Here is a 17885-nt window from a genome sequence, read left to right as displayed (position 1 = left end):
AAAATTTTTGAAAGACATAATTCTAGATTGGATCCTCGAGATATAGCATTTTAGCACTTTTCCGATATTATTCAACTTAATGATTTAATTCTTTTGGCGTACATATTTACGGTTTATAATTTAGGGTTTAACATTTATCTCTATAAAAATATTGTATAATGTTTATTTCATTCACTCCGACTTTAAACGACCCAAATTTAACAAAAAAATGAAAAAAGGCTAGGGAATTGGATAAATGGAATCCTTATTCTTGCAAGCTTTTGAGAATTTTTCCTGCATAGCATGTGAATGAAAAGTCTTCTTCACCTTTAATTTAGGAGTCAGTTTATCTGACTTTGTTTCTATTCCAACTCCACATTATTTTGAATTCGATGGAGCAATTGAACAACCCATATAGAAAGAGCAATATGCTTCAGTCAAATACAAAACTCGTGAGTCTCGCTGGATTATCACATATATATGCATTGAGAACTATGAACATGCACAATATCTTATATTGCGTTGCAATAATTTATATTTATGATTGTTTTATAATTCATTTACTTGATTTATGAAAATAAATTTGTATCCTAAAAATAATTAGTATACTCGACTTAATTGACTTTGGAAAATAAAAATGCTTAATCAATTAATTAGGCGTAAAAATATTCTCAATTATTTTTACAATCGAAAATAGTATGATAGTATTAATGCAAAAATTATCACAATTAAAATTCTAATGAATAAGTATATTTTTTTTTTTTGAGAAAAAAAAAATGAACTTATCATTAGGCAATAGCCACAACTTCTGGAGAAGATCAATTCCAGAAATACAATGATTATGCAAAATCTTAGCTAAACCATTAGCTAACCTATTACCACACCGTTTAATAAAAACAAATGAGCATGATTCTAAAGAGTTGGCAATCTGGAGGCAGTCCTCCATCAACGCACCAAACGATGAACCGTCACAATCTTAATTCCGAAGCGCTTGAATAACTTGGAGACAATCCCCTTCCACTATGATCGAAGTCCACCCAAAATCCTTCGCCATCTTAACAGCTGCTAGAGCCGCCATAGCTTCACATTCAACAGCCAAGAGTGAACCATCAATCGTGTCTACCCGCCACCCTATACTCTTCCCGTCGGTGTTTCGCGCAACAATGGCCACAGAATAGCAGTTTTTTCCCCTAGGTAAGGCATCGTCAAAATTAATCTTCACCACCCCAACGGGAGGTGGACGCCACACACTAGGTAATGGAAGGCTCATCTTTGTGTTTGATGGCAGTTGTGCAAGATTGAAAGCATCAAGGTATGCGCGAGACCATTGTACAACCTCGTCCATCGCAACCCCTTTTTCGCCCTTAAATTCCTTATTTCGAATATCCCACGCTTTCCATGCTATAATAATCGTGAGGTGAAAATCGTCCGCACTCAAGGATTGGTGCAACTTTTCCATCCAATTCCATACAGAAGCGAAATCTGTAGGCGTGAGTTTATCAAAAGGAGATGACCTCCAAACTCTATCTATACCCCTACATTTAAAAATTACATGTAGGGGATCCTCCACCTCTATTCGGCAATGATCACATATCGGAGAGGGAGTAATTTTCCGGCGAAACAATTCCGCTTTGGTTGGTAAAACGTTCGAGCACAGTCACCAAGTGAAAATGCGGATTTTTGGTGGAATCGGCAGACGCCACAACATTTTCCAGTTCAAATTCGTTGTCCCGCTATACGAAAAATGGTTTCGTGTATTGGACCATTCTGAGAGAAAGTGATAGTAACACGATCGCACCGTAAACTTGCCATTTTTGAAGAAATGCCAAGTCCATCGATCCTTAGCGAAAGAAGAGCCAACCGGGATAGATCGGATTCGATCTACATCGACTGGCCAGAAGATCCCTCTAATAAGATTCAAGTCCCAAGTTCTAGTGATGGGATTAATGATATCGGAAACTCGGTTCGGAAATACCGAATCAGGTGGTCGCTTTGTAATAATACAAAATTTGCCACCATCTTTTAGCCACGGATCTGCCCAAAGAGCCGTATCTTCCCCATTTCCAATCCTTTTTCTTAGACCCGCTCTAAGATGAGGTAGAACGCTCCAAATACTCCTCCAGGTAGCCGATGGCCGGTTACCCACTCCTGCCGAGAAGAGGTGACCATGCGGATAATATTTGGCTGGAAGAATTCGAGAGAGGAGAAGATTAGGGCATGATAAGAGGCGCCAAGCTTGCTTAGTCACTAAAGCAATATTTAAAGACTCCATGTCCCTAAATCCCATACCACCCACGTTCTTCGGTTTGCACATCTCTCTCCAAGATTTCCATGCCATACTCTTAGTGTTGCCATTGCTCCACCAAAATCTCTTAATAGTCGATTCTATCTCCTTGAGCAAGCCCAGCGGAAGTAAGAAGCAACTCATAATATAAGAAGGGATAGCTTGAAGAACTGCCTTAATAAGCACTTCCTTGCCAGCTTTAGATAGAAACTTCTCTCCCCAACCTTTGATTCTCGTCCTAACACGCTCCCGGAGATGAGAGAAAACCTCCTTTCGAGTTTCTCCCATTGAGGCAGGCATCCCCAAATATCTTTCGTGCCGATCAACAATTTTAAAACCCAAGATGTTATAAATGGCATCCCGTCGAGATTGATGGGTCGAGGGGCTGAACATCACTGTTGATTTGTCTAGATTAATCTCTTGGCCCGACACTCTAGCATATTGATTAAGAATATTCTTCAGATTTTGTGCATAACCCTCGGTGGCATGGTTGAAAATAAGAGTGTCGTCTGCAAAACATAAATTTGATACCACGGGTGGTGACGGAGCCACCTTCACTCCCTGCAGGTCTCTTCTATCCACCGCATTAGTGATCATTGCAATTAGAGCTTCCGTACAACAGATGAAGAGGTAAGGGGAGAGAGGGTCACCTTGCCGAAGACCTCTCGAGGGGTGCAATGATCCAATCTGTGAGCTATTAAATATAAACGAATAAGAGATAGAAGAAACACATAGCATAACCAGCTCAACAAAATCAGCGGGGATTCCAAATTTAGTGAGGATCTTGCGCAGGAAAATCCATTCAATTCTATCGTATGCCTTACTGATATCAAGTTTAATAGCCATATAATTTGTTTTCCGATAGAGCTAAGTTTGATGAAATGGTTTATCTCAAAGGCCACAAGAACATTATCGGTGATTAGTCTCTTGGGTACGAAGGCAGATTGGATAGGGGAGATAAGATCATTAAGGACACTTTTGAGTCTATTAACAATAACTTTGCTCCCGAATTTATATATGACATTGCAAAGACTAATAGGTCTATAGTCGGACATTTTTTCTGGTTTTTTTACCTTCGGAATAAGGACAATAAAGGTAAAATTCAATTTCGGTGGAAGTTTATGATTATTCAAGAATTCTAAAACACATGACAAGACATCAGACCCCAAAATATGCCAATATTTAGTGTAAAAAATAACGGAGACGCCATTAGGGCCGGGGGATTTGAGAGGAGCCATTTGTGAAATGACTCGGGTTACCTCCTCTGTAGTAAAAGACAAAGATAATGTTTGACTGGCGTCGCTCGTGACTCTAGTTTCGATGTTTGCCAGTACTTCGTCTATCTCATTCTTATCTGGTGCGCAACATTGGAAAATATCCTCAAAGTATCTTAAGATGATATGTTCTATATCCTCCTCCCTTTCTTTCCATTGACCAAAATTGTCACGGATTTTATCCACACGATTAATACGTTTTCGAGTAGAGGCTTTGGCGTGGAAAAATTTTGTGTTCCGATCGCCCTCACGGATCCAATCCATTCCTTAGCTGGCGCCAATACATGTCTTCATCCTCATAAATATTTTCTAACTCAGCCCGTAGAGTCCTCGCCTCTTCCAACCCCATCTCTGTCCGTGTCGTCGTATCCAAAACTTGAAGCCGTTTATGGATCGCTTCAATTCTTCGACGGGGCTGTTTTAATGTGTTTTTATTCCACTCGATGAGTGCGAGCCGACACCCATCATTTTTATGCATAAGCTCTTCCACTGGATCTCCGAAAGTATTAGCAGCCCATTGATGTTTGATAATTTCTTCACATTCATCTTTTCTCGTCCACATGACTTCAAACCGAAAGGGTCTCTTCCTCTTTTGGTAGTTCGACCACCTCGGGGCACACCAGGTGAGCAAGATCGGTGAATGGTCTGACCCAACGAAATTCAAATGCTGAACTCGGGCATTCGGGAATAAGGTAGTCCATTCACTAGTGGCACACACTCTGTCGAGGCTACAACGCACTGTTGCAGGGGCCACCTGTCTGTTGGACCACGTGAAAGGAAAGCTCTCGAACCCGACATCTACAAGATTACAGTGTTCCAAAGCCTCTTGGAATGCAGCCACTTGCGATGGTTGTCGTTGATTACCCACTTCTTTTTCATTATTGCTTAAGATTTCGTTGAAATCTCCACCGAGAACCCAAGGGAGATCGCGAGCAAGACAAAGATTTCGAAGAAGATCCCAGGAAAGGTGTCTGCGGCTAAGTTCCGGGAATCCGTAAAATCCCGTAGCTCTCCATTTATTCCCACCACCACTATTCAAAACCTCAACATCAATGTGATTACTTGAAAGACTAATAAGATGCACCAGAACATCCTTTTTCCATAACAAGGTCAGGCCACCTGACATTCCAACTCTATCCACACATAATCCAAAAAGGTTCCATTTAGCTTTCAACTTCATCAATATACGCCGATGTTGCCCTCGTCTCTGAGAGAAATACCAATTGGGGACGATGTACTCGGAGAATATCTCCAAGTGTATGAATTGTCAAAGGAGCCCCGAGCCCTTGACAATTCCAGAATAAACAACTCATTGGGTTTGGGGTTGAACCCTAAACGCTCCATAATTAACGTTAAGAGTCAGACCCACCTCTTCTTCTTTAACGAGACGGAAGTTTCTAGCCGTAGCTTCTGAGACACCGTCCATATTGATGATGAGAGATAGACAAAGGAGTAGGTAACAATCGAAACGAGTCTAGCGGTGCCGTTAATAGGGATCTGAAAAGGGATAGCGGGAGATAGTGGATTAAAGAATATTGAGGGGAGTGAAATTAGACTAAATACCAGTGTTCTAAAAATCGGCCGAGGCGGCCGATTAATCGGTCGCCTAGGCGGAGGCGGTCCAAAACCTTTACGATTTTAGTGTAAAGGTTTGAAAAATCGGTTTTTGCGTGTGAGGCGGTTTGAGGCGGCCCGAGGCGGTCTGAGGCGGTCCGAGGCGGTCAAACCTTTAAGGCGGGTCAAACTTTGGTGGCAAAAATCGGCAAAAAATCGGTCAAAAATCGGTTTTTTTTTTATTTTTTTATTTTTTATTTTTATAAATCAAAATAAAAGTTGGAATTTTAATTAAAAAAAGGAGTTTATGCTTTATTTTGTTTATGTTAATTATTATTGTTAAAGAACTAATGATTTATGCCAAGAATGTATGTAAATTCAAAAAAATTACCTTTTTATTTATATTTTATAAGGATATTTATGTATTATGATCTTATTATTATTAAACTTTTATTATGTTATTAGAATATATACATGATGGAGACAGGGCCGGTCCGGGAAATTTAGAGGCCCTGGGCGAAAAGAAAAAAATTGTGCCCTTATTATAAGCCTATTAAAAAAAATCAAATCTATATTATTTCTATCAAATATTTTGTTCTATATATTAAGGCCAAGCTAAAAAAAACTATATATCAGGCCTATTAAAAAAATTAAATCTATATTATTTCTACCAAATATTTTGTTCTATATATTAAGGCCAAGCTAAAAAAAACTATATATCAAAGGCATAAAATATTTTCTAAATACAAAAAAAAAATATATATATAAAAATCAAAAGAAGAGTACCAATATTCATTTTGTATTTCACAACTATATTTGAAGGGCATAAATTTTTTTCTTTTAATAATAGAAAATATAAGATACAATGTGAATTCAAAATATCAACTCATAATAATAAATAATGGTGAAATTACCTTAGCAAATAAAGTTTTATTCTAATAGTTTAATCATCTATATTTACAATGAATTAATAATAATACTAATGAACAATTAGATTATGTAGGGTATAAAATACATACTATTAAATCTACAAATTAAAACTATTTTTATTGATCCCAATACCACATAATAATGGTGCATTTAATTAAGAGTGATGTGAGATAGGAGAGAGAGTGGTGGTGGTGGAGTCACATGGAGTCTTCAACACGTGAGAAATGGAAAAGAAATAGCCAAATAAATAAATAAACTACATAATAATATAACTAATGTTTTCTTGTTTTTGGGCCTCTAAAGAAAGTGAGGCCCTGGGCCTGGGCCCCGTTCGCCCTGGGCCAGGGCCGGCCCTGGATGGAGATATAACTATGTTTAAATATTTTTTATCTATGTTTTGAGTATTTATAAATAATATCTACAAATATATTATATTAAATTTTAAAAACCAATTTATTTCCGATTTATCATCGATTAATCACCGCCGCACAGATTAATCGTGAGTCGGTGCCTGACCAACTCGGACCCGATTACCGCTTTTTACAACCTTGCTAAATACCATAGCAACAAAACCCTAAACAGAAAAACAAAATACAAGTAAAAAAAAAACTGATAAAATAATAGCACAGGATCGAATCGGCCAGATCCCTAGAAGACAAGATCAAAAAGGATGAAGATAGAAGGAGATAGCATCAACACAAGCCTCCGAAGAAGAGAGAAAAATTGCCTCTCAACACGAGAGAAAAAAATGATTGAATAAGTATATTAAGTCAATAGAATATTTAAAATTATATTTAATGTTAATTGTACCATACAGATCTGTGTGTAATTCTGATTCAAGTACTATTTATGGAATAAGAATACTTAATATTAATAATATTAAGTATTTAGTATTTACCAACATATTTTTTATTCAAATGGAGAAGATAAATAAAAAACGACAAATACCTATGCTTGTAACATCCAATGAAATCTATTTTTACACTGACCATAGAGCACGAAAAAAATTAATAACAATAATAATATATCCAAAACAATATTATGGGTATTCCGGAAAGAGATTACAAGAAAAATAATTATTACATATAAGAAAAAATAGGTAAATAACATTATCTAATGTTTATTGATGATGAGGCGCTTCAAGATTTTGAGAGAAAAAAACTAGATAAAGAAAATAAAAAATGTTCAATATAATAATGAATATAAATATAAGTACAAATTATGAATTTAAACATGATGCAGTGTAACATTAGACAAAACTAGACCCTGAGGTATAGTCAAATTACAAAAAAAACCCTCTTGTTTGGATAATTATATCTACCCCCCTCAACTATGATTTTTTCTTAGACCTCCACCCTTGTGGTGCCAAATTCAACATAGTCATCTAGATTCCGTAAAATGTGCTCTAGTTCGTACTCCTTTTGTGTAAAAATACAGTTTACAATGCACCACAAACTGACATATACAAGCTAACAATCACATATTACGATCATCTTGCTTCATAATGTAGAGTTTGAATGAGATAAAACGGGTACAAAAGTGATAATATTCCATAGAATCTCGAAGATTCCACTAAATTTGAGGAGTTGAGGGAGTGGTTGTAATTATCCAAACAAGAGGGGTGTTTTTGTAATTTGACCATACCTCAGGGGGTGTTTGTAATTTACCCTATCTTGTAACGTACATTCAATAAATTTTATTTTCTCACTGAGCATAGAGCACAAAGAAAAATAATGACAACAATAACTATCTGTCCAAGTGTTTTAAGAAGAGGTTGCAGAAAAAAAAACTGATATATATAAGAAAAAGAAAAAAAAAGTAAATAACATTTTCTAATGATGATGATCGATAATGAGGTGCGTCAAGATTTTGAAAAAAAAAATCACGATAAACTTTGACTAATGAAAAATATTATCAATACAACTCATAACTTTGATATTTTAATATATATTATTATTTTGATTGAAAATATGTCAAACTAATGCAAAAAAAAAAAAAAATTCTGAATAAATTAACACAGGACGTGCAACGCACGTTCACCTTCCTAGTAATAATAAAAAATGTATTTATCTTTTGGGCGAATAGCAAAAAAGGCCCATGACAAGATACTTAAATGCAAATTGGTAAAAAAAAAACAGTCTTTCAAATAAACCCATCCCCAGGTCTTTACTAAAAAATAGCCTCCATAATATATTTTTTGTCAATTCCATCCATTATGCTCTAGCAACCTTAATATTACATATTGACCCCGAATTTAAACAAATATATTACATTAACCCCCATTTTAATAAATTTTTGACAAAATAATTTATTGTTCAGAAACTAATTTTTTTCTGATTTTTTTCCCCGGCCAGATTCCGGCGTTGACTTTTTTTTTTGGAATTTTTTTCTGAAATTTTTTTCCAACCGGTCAACCACCGTTAACCGCCGGTCTCCAACGTTGACCTTTTTTCAAAAAATTTTTTTGAAATTTTGAAATTTCTTAGAAAAAAATATTTTAATTAATATTACCGTCTTGCCTTCTAAATTACTGTCTTAAACAATAATATTACTGTTTGGGACAAAGTAATATTATGAATATTATTTTACCGAATAGTAACATTACTAATATTACTGTTCAAACTGTAATATTATTGCATAAGACAGTAATATTACGGTCGGAGACAATAATATTACAGTCGAAGACTGCAAAAGTGCATGTCAAGACGATAAAATTAATTAATACAGTAGTATTACTGTCTCAGACAGTTAAATTACTGTTGGATACAATAATTTTAGCAGTCAAGACAGTAATATTAATTAAAATAATTAAAAAAAAACCAAAATTTCAAAATAAAAATAAAAATAAAAATCAATTAACAGTTAAATTACTGTCTCCGACAGTTAAATAACTGATGGAGACAATAATTTAGCAGCCAAGACAATAATATTAATTGTATTTTTTTAAGAAAAAACATTTAATTAATAGTGAAATTACTGTCTCCGACAGTTAAATAACTGCTGGAGACAGTAATTTAGCAGCCAAGATTGTAATATTAATTAAAAAAATTTAAGAAAAAGAGGTCAATTAAGAGTTAAATTACTGTCTCCGATAGTTAAATAACTGCTGGAGACAGTAATTTAGCAGCCAAGACAGTAACATTAATTAAATTATTTTATTTATGAAAAAAAATTAAAAAAAAAAATTCAACGCCAGAGACCCAGCGGTCAACGACGGTTGACCTACCGGAAAACAATTTCATAAAAAAAAAATTCGAAAAAAAAAGTGAACGTCGGAAACCGACGGTCTCCGGTGGTGGCGGATTAAAATTGGGGTCAAATTGAAATTATGGTCAAAATTGGTTAATGATGAAATTTGGCTAAATTGGGATGTAAATCATGAAATTGGAGTTGAATTGTGTTTCAACGAATTGTGGGTAATTTTGGTATATATAAAAGGGTTTCTTTATTTGCAAATAAGTTTGAATGAGCTGGAAATATTTGCAAGACAAAAAAGTTGGATGTCCCTTTTTGAATCAAGTGTCCTAGTAATGGGCCTATTTGCTATTTGCCCTTATCTTTTGAACACTAATTCATTAAATAACTCTAATATATTTTGTATAAATATGTTTATAAATTGGTAATCACATGATATTAATTAGTTAATATAATAATTTTATATGCTAATTACAAAATGGTGTTAATTACATTGAATCATATTTTAATTTCTATATTTGATAGGAAAAATAAGATTTGGAGAATAAAAGGATAAAATAGTGGAAGGATATAAGTTGCAAATTTCTCAAAAAAATTGGTGAAAATATAGGATTTGGTAATATGGTGATATATGGTTTGACCACAATGAAAGACTAAAACCAAATCATCATAATTTTAGGTGTAATGATGATATAGTGGTTTAAGTTCGGAGGTTAAAAACACCTAAATTAGGTGAAGGATATGAAGAAAGGTGGAAGTTGTCTTTAATGTCCAGTGTGCCTTGGAACTAAGGTGTTACAGTCGACCCATCAAATGAGCCCAAGACGAGGGCTGCCAGATCAAACCCAAGAGTAGATGATTCTAAAATATCTTCTAGAATCCTCCCATTAATGTAGAGATCTTAGAGGATTTTCCTTTGTATATATTTGGTAGGAGATTGTATGACTTAATCGTAGCCTTTAAATCAAGATGATCATCACCATCCATTAAGGAGCTGGCGTTGAATAAAAATGGGTATACTCATTCATTGCAATCATCCAACATGTTAGAATCCTCTGGATTCTGACTTTGTAAGGAACACTTATGAAAAGACTCGTTCCTCTAGTCTGAATAAGCCCTATCATAAGATAAGGAAATTTCCTTTATTTTTAATTCCTTATTTTGTCATTAATTAATTAATATGTTGAGTTACCTTTATTACAAGGAATTTCCCTTGTTTTACAATTCATGTCCTTTACGTAAAAAAAAAAATCATAACCCTAATGAACTCTAATTCTTTATAGGATTCTTATCGACTTAAAGGAGTATAAATACAGCAGGACAGACGCATATAACGTCGTCCTTTTTGTTAGAGAGAAATCAATTTTCTGCTATTTTTGTTTAGCTGCTCCCTATGCACGTTATTATTCGAAAAGAAAAACCACATCCAAGGTTTGCTTCTTTTAAGGGAGAAGTTCGATCCGCCGACTGAAGGATTCAGCGTTGAAGGGATTTCAACCGCGAAGATTTATAATTTGAAGTAGTATACAAGAACGACGTCAACAAAGAGGGAGTTTTTGTAAATTGCGTTTGCAGGTCCCCGTAGATGTAGAGTACAATTGTATCCGAACCACTTTAAAATGTGTGTCCATCTATAACGGTTTCATTAACTGTTGAAAATCTCTATAAAACAATATCTGAAATTGAATCTAAGATTAGTCGGACACAAATAAATAATTAGTTTGCACGAAATAATTATAACACAACGAGCATTTCTTAACATTCTCCAATACTTGTTATTTAGAATTGAGAAGTAACAGAAAACCGCATAACCTATGGGTTGATTTGCATTGATTGCACTCATATCAAAGAGCTGCATAATTCAGAAATCTATACATTCATCAACAAATTTTGAATTAAAAAATAAATATTTGAATCAACAAAGAAAAATGACCGTTGGACTTCCAACTGTATGATAAAAGATGAAAAAAAATATAAATACCTGAGTGAACTTCACCTTATTCATTCACTTCTTCAAAACATTCTTCAATTTCATCCAAACATTCTTTAATTTTAATGAATTAATACATTTTATTTTTTTATTATTTATTTTTTTTATTTTTTATTTTGTGTGTCAATGGCTTGTCATAATTATTGAGCTTTGTTTTCTTTTCTCTTTTTTTGTGGATGGATCTCTGATGCGTGAATGTTGGGTGCATTTATTTAGCAGTTTTGGAAGGTGGGTTGCGTGTGATTATGTTAGTATTTAAGTTTTGTTTTTTTTTTTTTAGTTTTTTTAGGAGATTTTATTTTATATTTAAAATTATATTATATTTATTTTTAATATATTTTGACCTATAATTGTGTTAATTTTTTTCTCTCTTATTTTTTTTATCATTTTTTTATAGGAATGAAGAATGTTGAAGAAAGTTTAAGGGATTGTAATTTTTTATTCGAAGAGAATATAGCTTTATGCCTATATTATATTGCAATTAATGAAGATCAGGGGGAAAAAATAATCAATGATGACAATGTGAAACCGAATCCAAGATAAATTTATGAGTTCGTGCATGTTAGAGGTGGAAAGAGAACATAAAAAGCCTTAAGAGGTGCTTGGCTAAGCTTATAAGATGTTAAAAGGAGCTTATAAGTTGTTTTAGGGCTTATAAGCTCTTCCAAAGTGTTCGGTAATTTTGTTTAAAAAGGCCTTAATTTTTTTTTAAATAATCTGTTGGAGAGCAAATAAGATCTTTTTAAAAAAGTACCTCCAACCTACCTTTTTATTTAAGATCTTATGATGAGTAAAAATAAGAAATAAGCTCATTATCCAAACACTCTAAAAATTAATTCTAAAAATAAGACGCAACAAATTACCAGCTCTCAAAACATCTTATCTGAGGTAAGAGCTTATCAGCTGTTTAAAATAAGTTTAGCCAAACACCTTCTAAATCTAGTTGGACGAAAATCAATCAAAGTTGTACAAGATTTGCTGAATGTACTGTTCAAAAAATTTGAGGGCAGGAAGCGGAGTTTAATCGACAATGTGAGTTTTATTTACTATGATCTGTTATGCTATTTTATTTATAATTTGATATTTTAATATATTATTATTTGCTAAATTTAAATTTTCATATATGGATGATGCAAGACTCTTATATGTTAGCACTGAGCGAAAAAAAAAAAAAAAAAACAACTTTGATCATTGCTAGACAATTTGACAAGATGGTAAAAAAATGGAGATTCATCATCGAAGTTCAGCTTTTCACAAAGTGAAAATATGATTCAAGTCCAAATTATTTTTCTAGCCCGAATAAAGATGAAGGGGATTCAGTTCCCAGATATAAAATGTACCACAATCATCAAACAGTAATGTAAGACCGATGGGGCACAAGAAGGCTAGAAAGCAAAAGCAAGAATGCATTGTAAATGATACCACGAGACAAGCTAATTCAATGGCAAAAATAATGAGGGATTACCAAGAAATAATTGAGATTAAGACATATATCAAGGTTATGATGACGAGCATGTCCTTAATTGAAACTCCAAAGAAGAAATCATGGCTGATTGAACAATAAAATACCATTATTGCAAAAAGGTCATTTCGTTCATTGAATTTTGACGATGATGTTTATCACCCCGAAATGCGTCTATCAGATTAAGTATCTTGATGTTATTATAATAGTTTATTTTTCTGGTTATCGTTGATTATCTTAAAAGTCGTATTTTAATTGGTAATTTGAATTTCTAGTAACGTTTAATAAGTTACTAATATTAATCTTAATTAGTTTTATATAATTTCAAATATTGAGTTTATAGACAATCAAAATGAGGATTAATGTGGTTGACCTAAATAGTACTTAAAATTCAAGGAACAAAACAAAGAAACAAAACAATGAATAATCATTTTACAATATAATTACAACGATACAATTTAAACATTCAAGTTTCCATCCCGATACTCTTTCCAGACATACTCGATAAAGTCATTTCGAAGTATAAAATAGCAAGTTGTATCTAATCCCGACACGGTTGGTTAAATATTCTGGAATGGTTATCGGGTCTCGACTAAGCGAAACATGTTACTGTTCCGCATGGTACGTTGATGGATCCTCGATTTAGACTTGAATGGTGTTTAGCGAATAGCCGCATTTTTAGTTACACCAGTAAAATTTCAAGAAGTTAAATTAATTAATTCTTATTTCTAACTAACCACCGGTTGATAAAAATTATGGGCAAATTGTTAAACACGTGTGTGCACAAATGCACTTTTAGATAAGGACAGTCGGATTTTCGCAATTTGCAAATTTTTTTTGTTATTCAGACTTGCCTTCATCTAGTCTAATTTAACTGTACTTTGTCGGATTCCGTTTAATCCCGTTGATGCATTCCGTTAAATCTACACCAACCCCATTCCCCACCGCTGATATCGTCGAAACTCTGCCATACAGGCACTCACACCATTACATACACACATACGCAACCACACACATGCACACAAACGATTTTGGTTACACTTCTTCCCCTTAGGCTTCGTTGTAACTTATATTTATGAAAACCAAAAATGAAAAATATGAAGAATTGTTTGATGATGGTGATAGTAATGTTGGTGGTGATGTAGGTACCAGAGATTTAAGTTTTTTTTTTCCTTCAGTTTATTTAACTAGATATTTCTATAAAATGTAACTAAATTATACAAATAAGCTTTCTAAGCTGTCTAATTAACCAAAACTTCATAGAATAATTACATAAAATACATGTTCTTTGCAAAACAAATTGCTCATTAATGTAATTAAGCTATGTGAATAAGTTATCTAAAATGTTTGTGTTAGTCGTGTATGTGATGTGAGATGTATCTATTCTTGTTTTAGTTTTTTTTTTCTTCAGTTTATTTTTACTAAATTGTTGTGTATTAATATAACTAAGCTAACCAAATCACTGTCACCATTACTGATAATTTTCCTGAGTCATTTCGTTAGAGACACATCGGGTCTGGCATCAGATCCAGAGCGATAAAGCTCTCCGAACATTAGAAAAAATGCAAAATTCACATGTCCTTAAAGCTATAGAAAATATTTTTGAAAAGCTTCAGCCAATTTCCACAAAACAATTAACCGATAAGTTATATATTATCTATTGAAAAAGTTCGACTATAAAATAACATTTTCACTAGTTCTGTTATAATTTATCCTTACATTATTTTGGGGCAATTTTTTTATTATGTGTAGTTTTTGAAAAAGATAAACAAAATGGGGTAGTTTTCGTAAGCTTAAACAAATAGTAGTAGATTGCCAGTTCTAATGGCAATTCCATCTCGTGTTGCCAGTCCCAAGGACGACTACATCTTGTACTGATAAAGGGGACTTTATGTCTTTTTTTTTCTTTCTTTTTTAACTCTGAAATTTGAATACAAATTAATCGTATGGCCTAAATTACAGATCGGGCCAGCCGTTCGAAGAATCATACGGCTAGAAAGGGTTGAAACTTGCCTCGTGACTTGTGCGTTGACTGAATTCGCCAGGATCAGCGGCGACTCCATCTCCCGCACAACCCACCACTTGCCGCACTTCTCAATTTACGTAAAAAATAGAAAAAACAAAACTCAACCGCCCACACCTCCACCCACCGGCGATCCACCCGTCGCCGTCCCCATTCTCCTCTTGGTTCTCGGCGTCGCCCCCACTCGCCAATTATATCTTCCATCGCCGCTGCTCCTCTCTTCGGCCCCACTCGCCGTCGTTGCTCCTCCACTCGCCGCCGATCTTCTTGGAGATCCGCTCTCTTTCCCAATTTCTTCTCCCAAGGTAATTTTTATTTATTAATTTAGCATATGCTTAGTATTATTTATTTTGTAAAGTTATTAGTTATTTTATAAGTATTTTTTTTAATTATTAATTATTTTATAGAATGTGTTTATATGCCTAATATTTTAGGGTAAATGATTGATGAGTAGTTTAGTGTGTTAATTTTATATTCGATTTTTATTTTTATTCAATAAAATAAATTAAAATTGATAATTAAATATTATTTCTTTTATATTTTGAAGATTTATTGCGACAAAATAATGTTAAACTGTTGAAACTTCGGTTGGACTTTGATAATTATCACCAAATAACAGATTGAAACTCGGACTTCATTTGTTCTGTCTTTTAATAGTTGACAATTAGCTTCAATAACATTCATAATAATATGAAGATAGGCAAGGTGAGGCGCGAACTATGTCGCTCCCTTAACGAATTTCACGATCCCTTCTCTAATGAGGTGCAGAAAGGTTCCAATCGTGTCGCCTATGGGATACAACAGCCCAACATGTCTCTTCGTTGTAACTTCACCGAAACTGCACGTTCAAGTGAAGCAAAAACTTACACACGACACACAACAAGAGCTCAATATATGTATAAAATATATGATCTTTTGAAAGACATTTTTCTTCACTCTTTATGTTCTCTTATCCATTTTTTTAAGCCACAAAGCCACCCTTTTATAGTGTAAAATAAGATAATCATAAAATCCATATTTAATAATGAATTAGGGAAATTTATAGAGGTTATATGAGGCAAATAAAGTTTTTGTAGGTTTCAAAATGTTGGTCCAAATGACCTTAGTCAAAGAAAATATTTAGTAAAATATTATTTTTATCAAAACACCCCAACATAAAGTATACGTGTTTTTTTGAGGTCACACTATTCCAGGTTATTGAGTAGCGAGATATAGTATTTCACATAAAATTGATTTTTGAATTAAACGTGAGTTCTCATTTGCTCATCTTTTATCAAGTTGTATCACAACATAGAGGTCGATATTATTAGCTTGAACTGAAGGTATGGTGTAAATTATATATTTTAGGGTAAATTACAAACATCTCCTGAGGTATGGTCAAATTACAAAAACACCCCTCTTGTTTGAATAATTACAACCACCCCCCTCAACTCATCAAATTTAGTGGAATCTTCGAGATTATATGGAATATTATCACTTTTGTACCCGTTTTATCACATTCAAACTCTACATTATGAAGCAAGATGATCATAATATGTGATTTTTAGCTTGTATACATCAGTTTGTGGTGTATCGGAAACTGTATATTTTACACAAAAAGAGTACAAACTAGATCACATTTTACGAAATCTAGATGACTATGTTGAATTTGGCACCATAAAGGTGGAGGTCTAAGAAAAAATCATAGTTGAGGGGGGTAGATGTAATTATCCAAACAAGAGGGGGGTTTTTGTAATTTGACCATACCTCATGGGGGTGTTTGTAATTTACCCTATATTTTAAATGGAGAAAGAATGAAGGATATGATTATCAAGATGACAACAGATGAAGATTTACAAATGTATATTGATCCAGAAGAAGGGAACGACTGAATGGAAGTATTTGTTTAAATTTGGATTGTTTTCTTTTTTCTTTCTGATAGTGTCCCACCACAAGTGAGTATACGTGGTGCTCTTACTTTGCTATAGGTAATAAGTTTTTTGTACTTCTAAATCTTAAATTAATAGTTTATTATACTTGTGCATTATAATAGTTTATGTTTATTAATTAGTGTTGGGCATGGTCGATGATTCTTTTACTAGCTCCAATAATACCACAAGTAGTAGACAATTTTTCCCATCGCATTGCATATCCTCATCCTCCTTATGGTGCACGGTAAATATCTTATGTATTAATAATTTATTTATATGCAACTTAATTATTTCATTATATTGACTTAACTAAGTTTCATATTTTATTACAGTTGGATTAATCCCATTAGTCACACTCGACCTTCCAAAAACACTATACATATTTATCGTACGACGCTCGATCGGATGCTCCAACATCGAGTTCATATAAGTTAACTGTATTTACATTAATGTTTGATAAATTTATATAAAATATTTTATACATTAATGTTTGATAAATTCCATTTTTTAATTCACATATAATATAAAATACATAATAATATTAATATTATAAATGCAATTTAGGAAAAAAAATTCAGATTGAAAATTTGAAAAATAAAATAGAAACAATCGGCAAATGTAATTTTTGAAATCTCAAAATGGATAACATTGATCCAAAATAGGGAATTTTCAAAATACATCGATAAATTTTAAAATTTTCATTTCAGTTTCCACCCCTAAATACAACATTGTTATTCAATGTACATGTTCGATATATGTGATGAATAATGGAGCACAAGATTGTTACTCGTAGGGGTGTTCATACAGTAAAACCGTGCCTAATCGTACTGGAGTTTCGGTACGTCAAAATTTTGTACCGTTTACCGAACTAAACTATTCGATTTGGTATATTTTTTTTACCAAACTATTCGGTTCAGTACGGTCGGGTACCGGTGAAACCGAAATATATTTTCTTATTTTAGAAAAGATAAAAAAGACAATTTAAACGAAATAATTCTTGAATTTGACATTAAAATTTCAATTATCGGCCCTAAAAACAAAAAAGTGATTATCAATAGTCGCTACTTTGTAAACAATGAAAAATTACCAATCTATAAGTATGTTATAATTTTGGGCAAATTACGGCCACCCCGAGGTATGGCCAAATTACGAAAAAAAAACTCTCTTGTTTGGGTAATTACAGTCACCCCCTCCTTATAAATATTTTTACATAAAAATTATGTAATTCGATTATTTACCGAAGCAAATCGTATATTTAGTTCGGTAAACGATATGAAATGTCGG

General features: G+C 33.3%; 2 protein-coding genes across 2 annotated transcripts; both read right to left on the bottom strand.

Moving 5' to 3' along the window:
- Positions 1–955: 955 nt before the first annotated feature.
- Positions 956–3109, bottom strand: LOC148771846 (uncharacterized). The gene is made up of 2 exons (XM_088815257.1): positions 1641–3109; positions 956–1514 (listed from the first exon to the last, which is right to left on the bottom strand). The coding sequence occupies exons 1-2, from the start codon at positions 3107–3109 to the stop codon at positions 956–958; spliced, it is 2028 nt and encodes a 675-aa protein (XP_088671383.1).
- A 675-nt stretch (positions 3110–3784) lies between these two features.
- LOC148771845 (uncharacterized) lies at positions 3785–4717 on the bottom strand. Its single transcript, XM_088815256.1, has one exon. It carries the CDS (start codon positions 4715–4717, stop codon positions 3785–3787), a length of 933 nt encoding a protein of 310 aa, XP_088671382.1.
- Positions 4718–17885: the final 13168 nt, after the last annotated feature.

The sequence above is a fragment of the Erythranthe guttata genome, chromosome 3 (assembly GCF_056151865.1).
Source record: "Erythranthe guttata isolate IM_541 chromosome 3, IM_541, whole genome shotgun sequence".
In the NCBI taxonomy this organism is placed as follows: Eukaryota; Viridiplantae; Streptophyta; class Magnoliopsida; order Lamiales; family Phrymaceae; genus Erythranthe; species Erythranthe guttata.
Note: the sequence above shows the minus strand (reverse complement) of the source record. Positions and strands in the feature narration are given on the sequence as shown.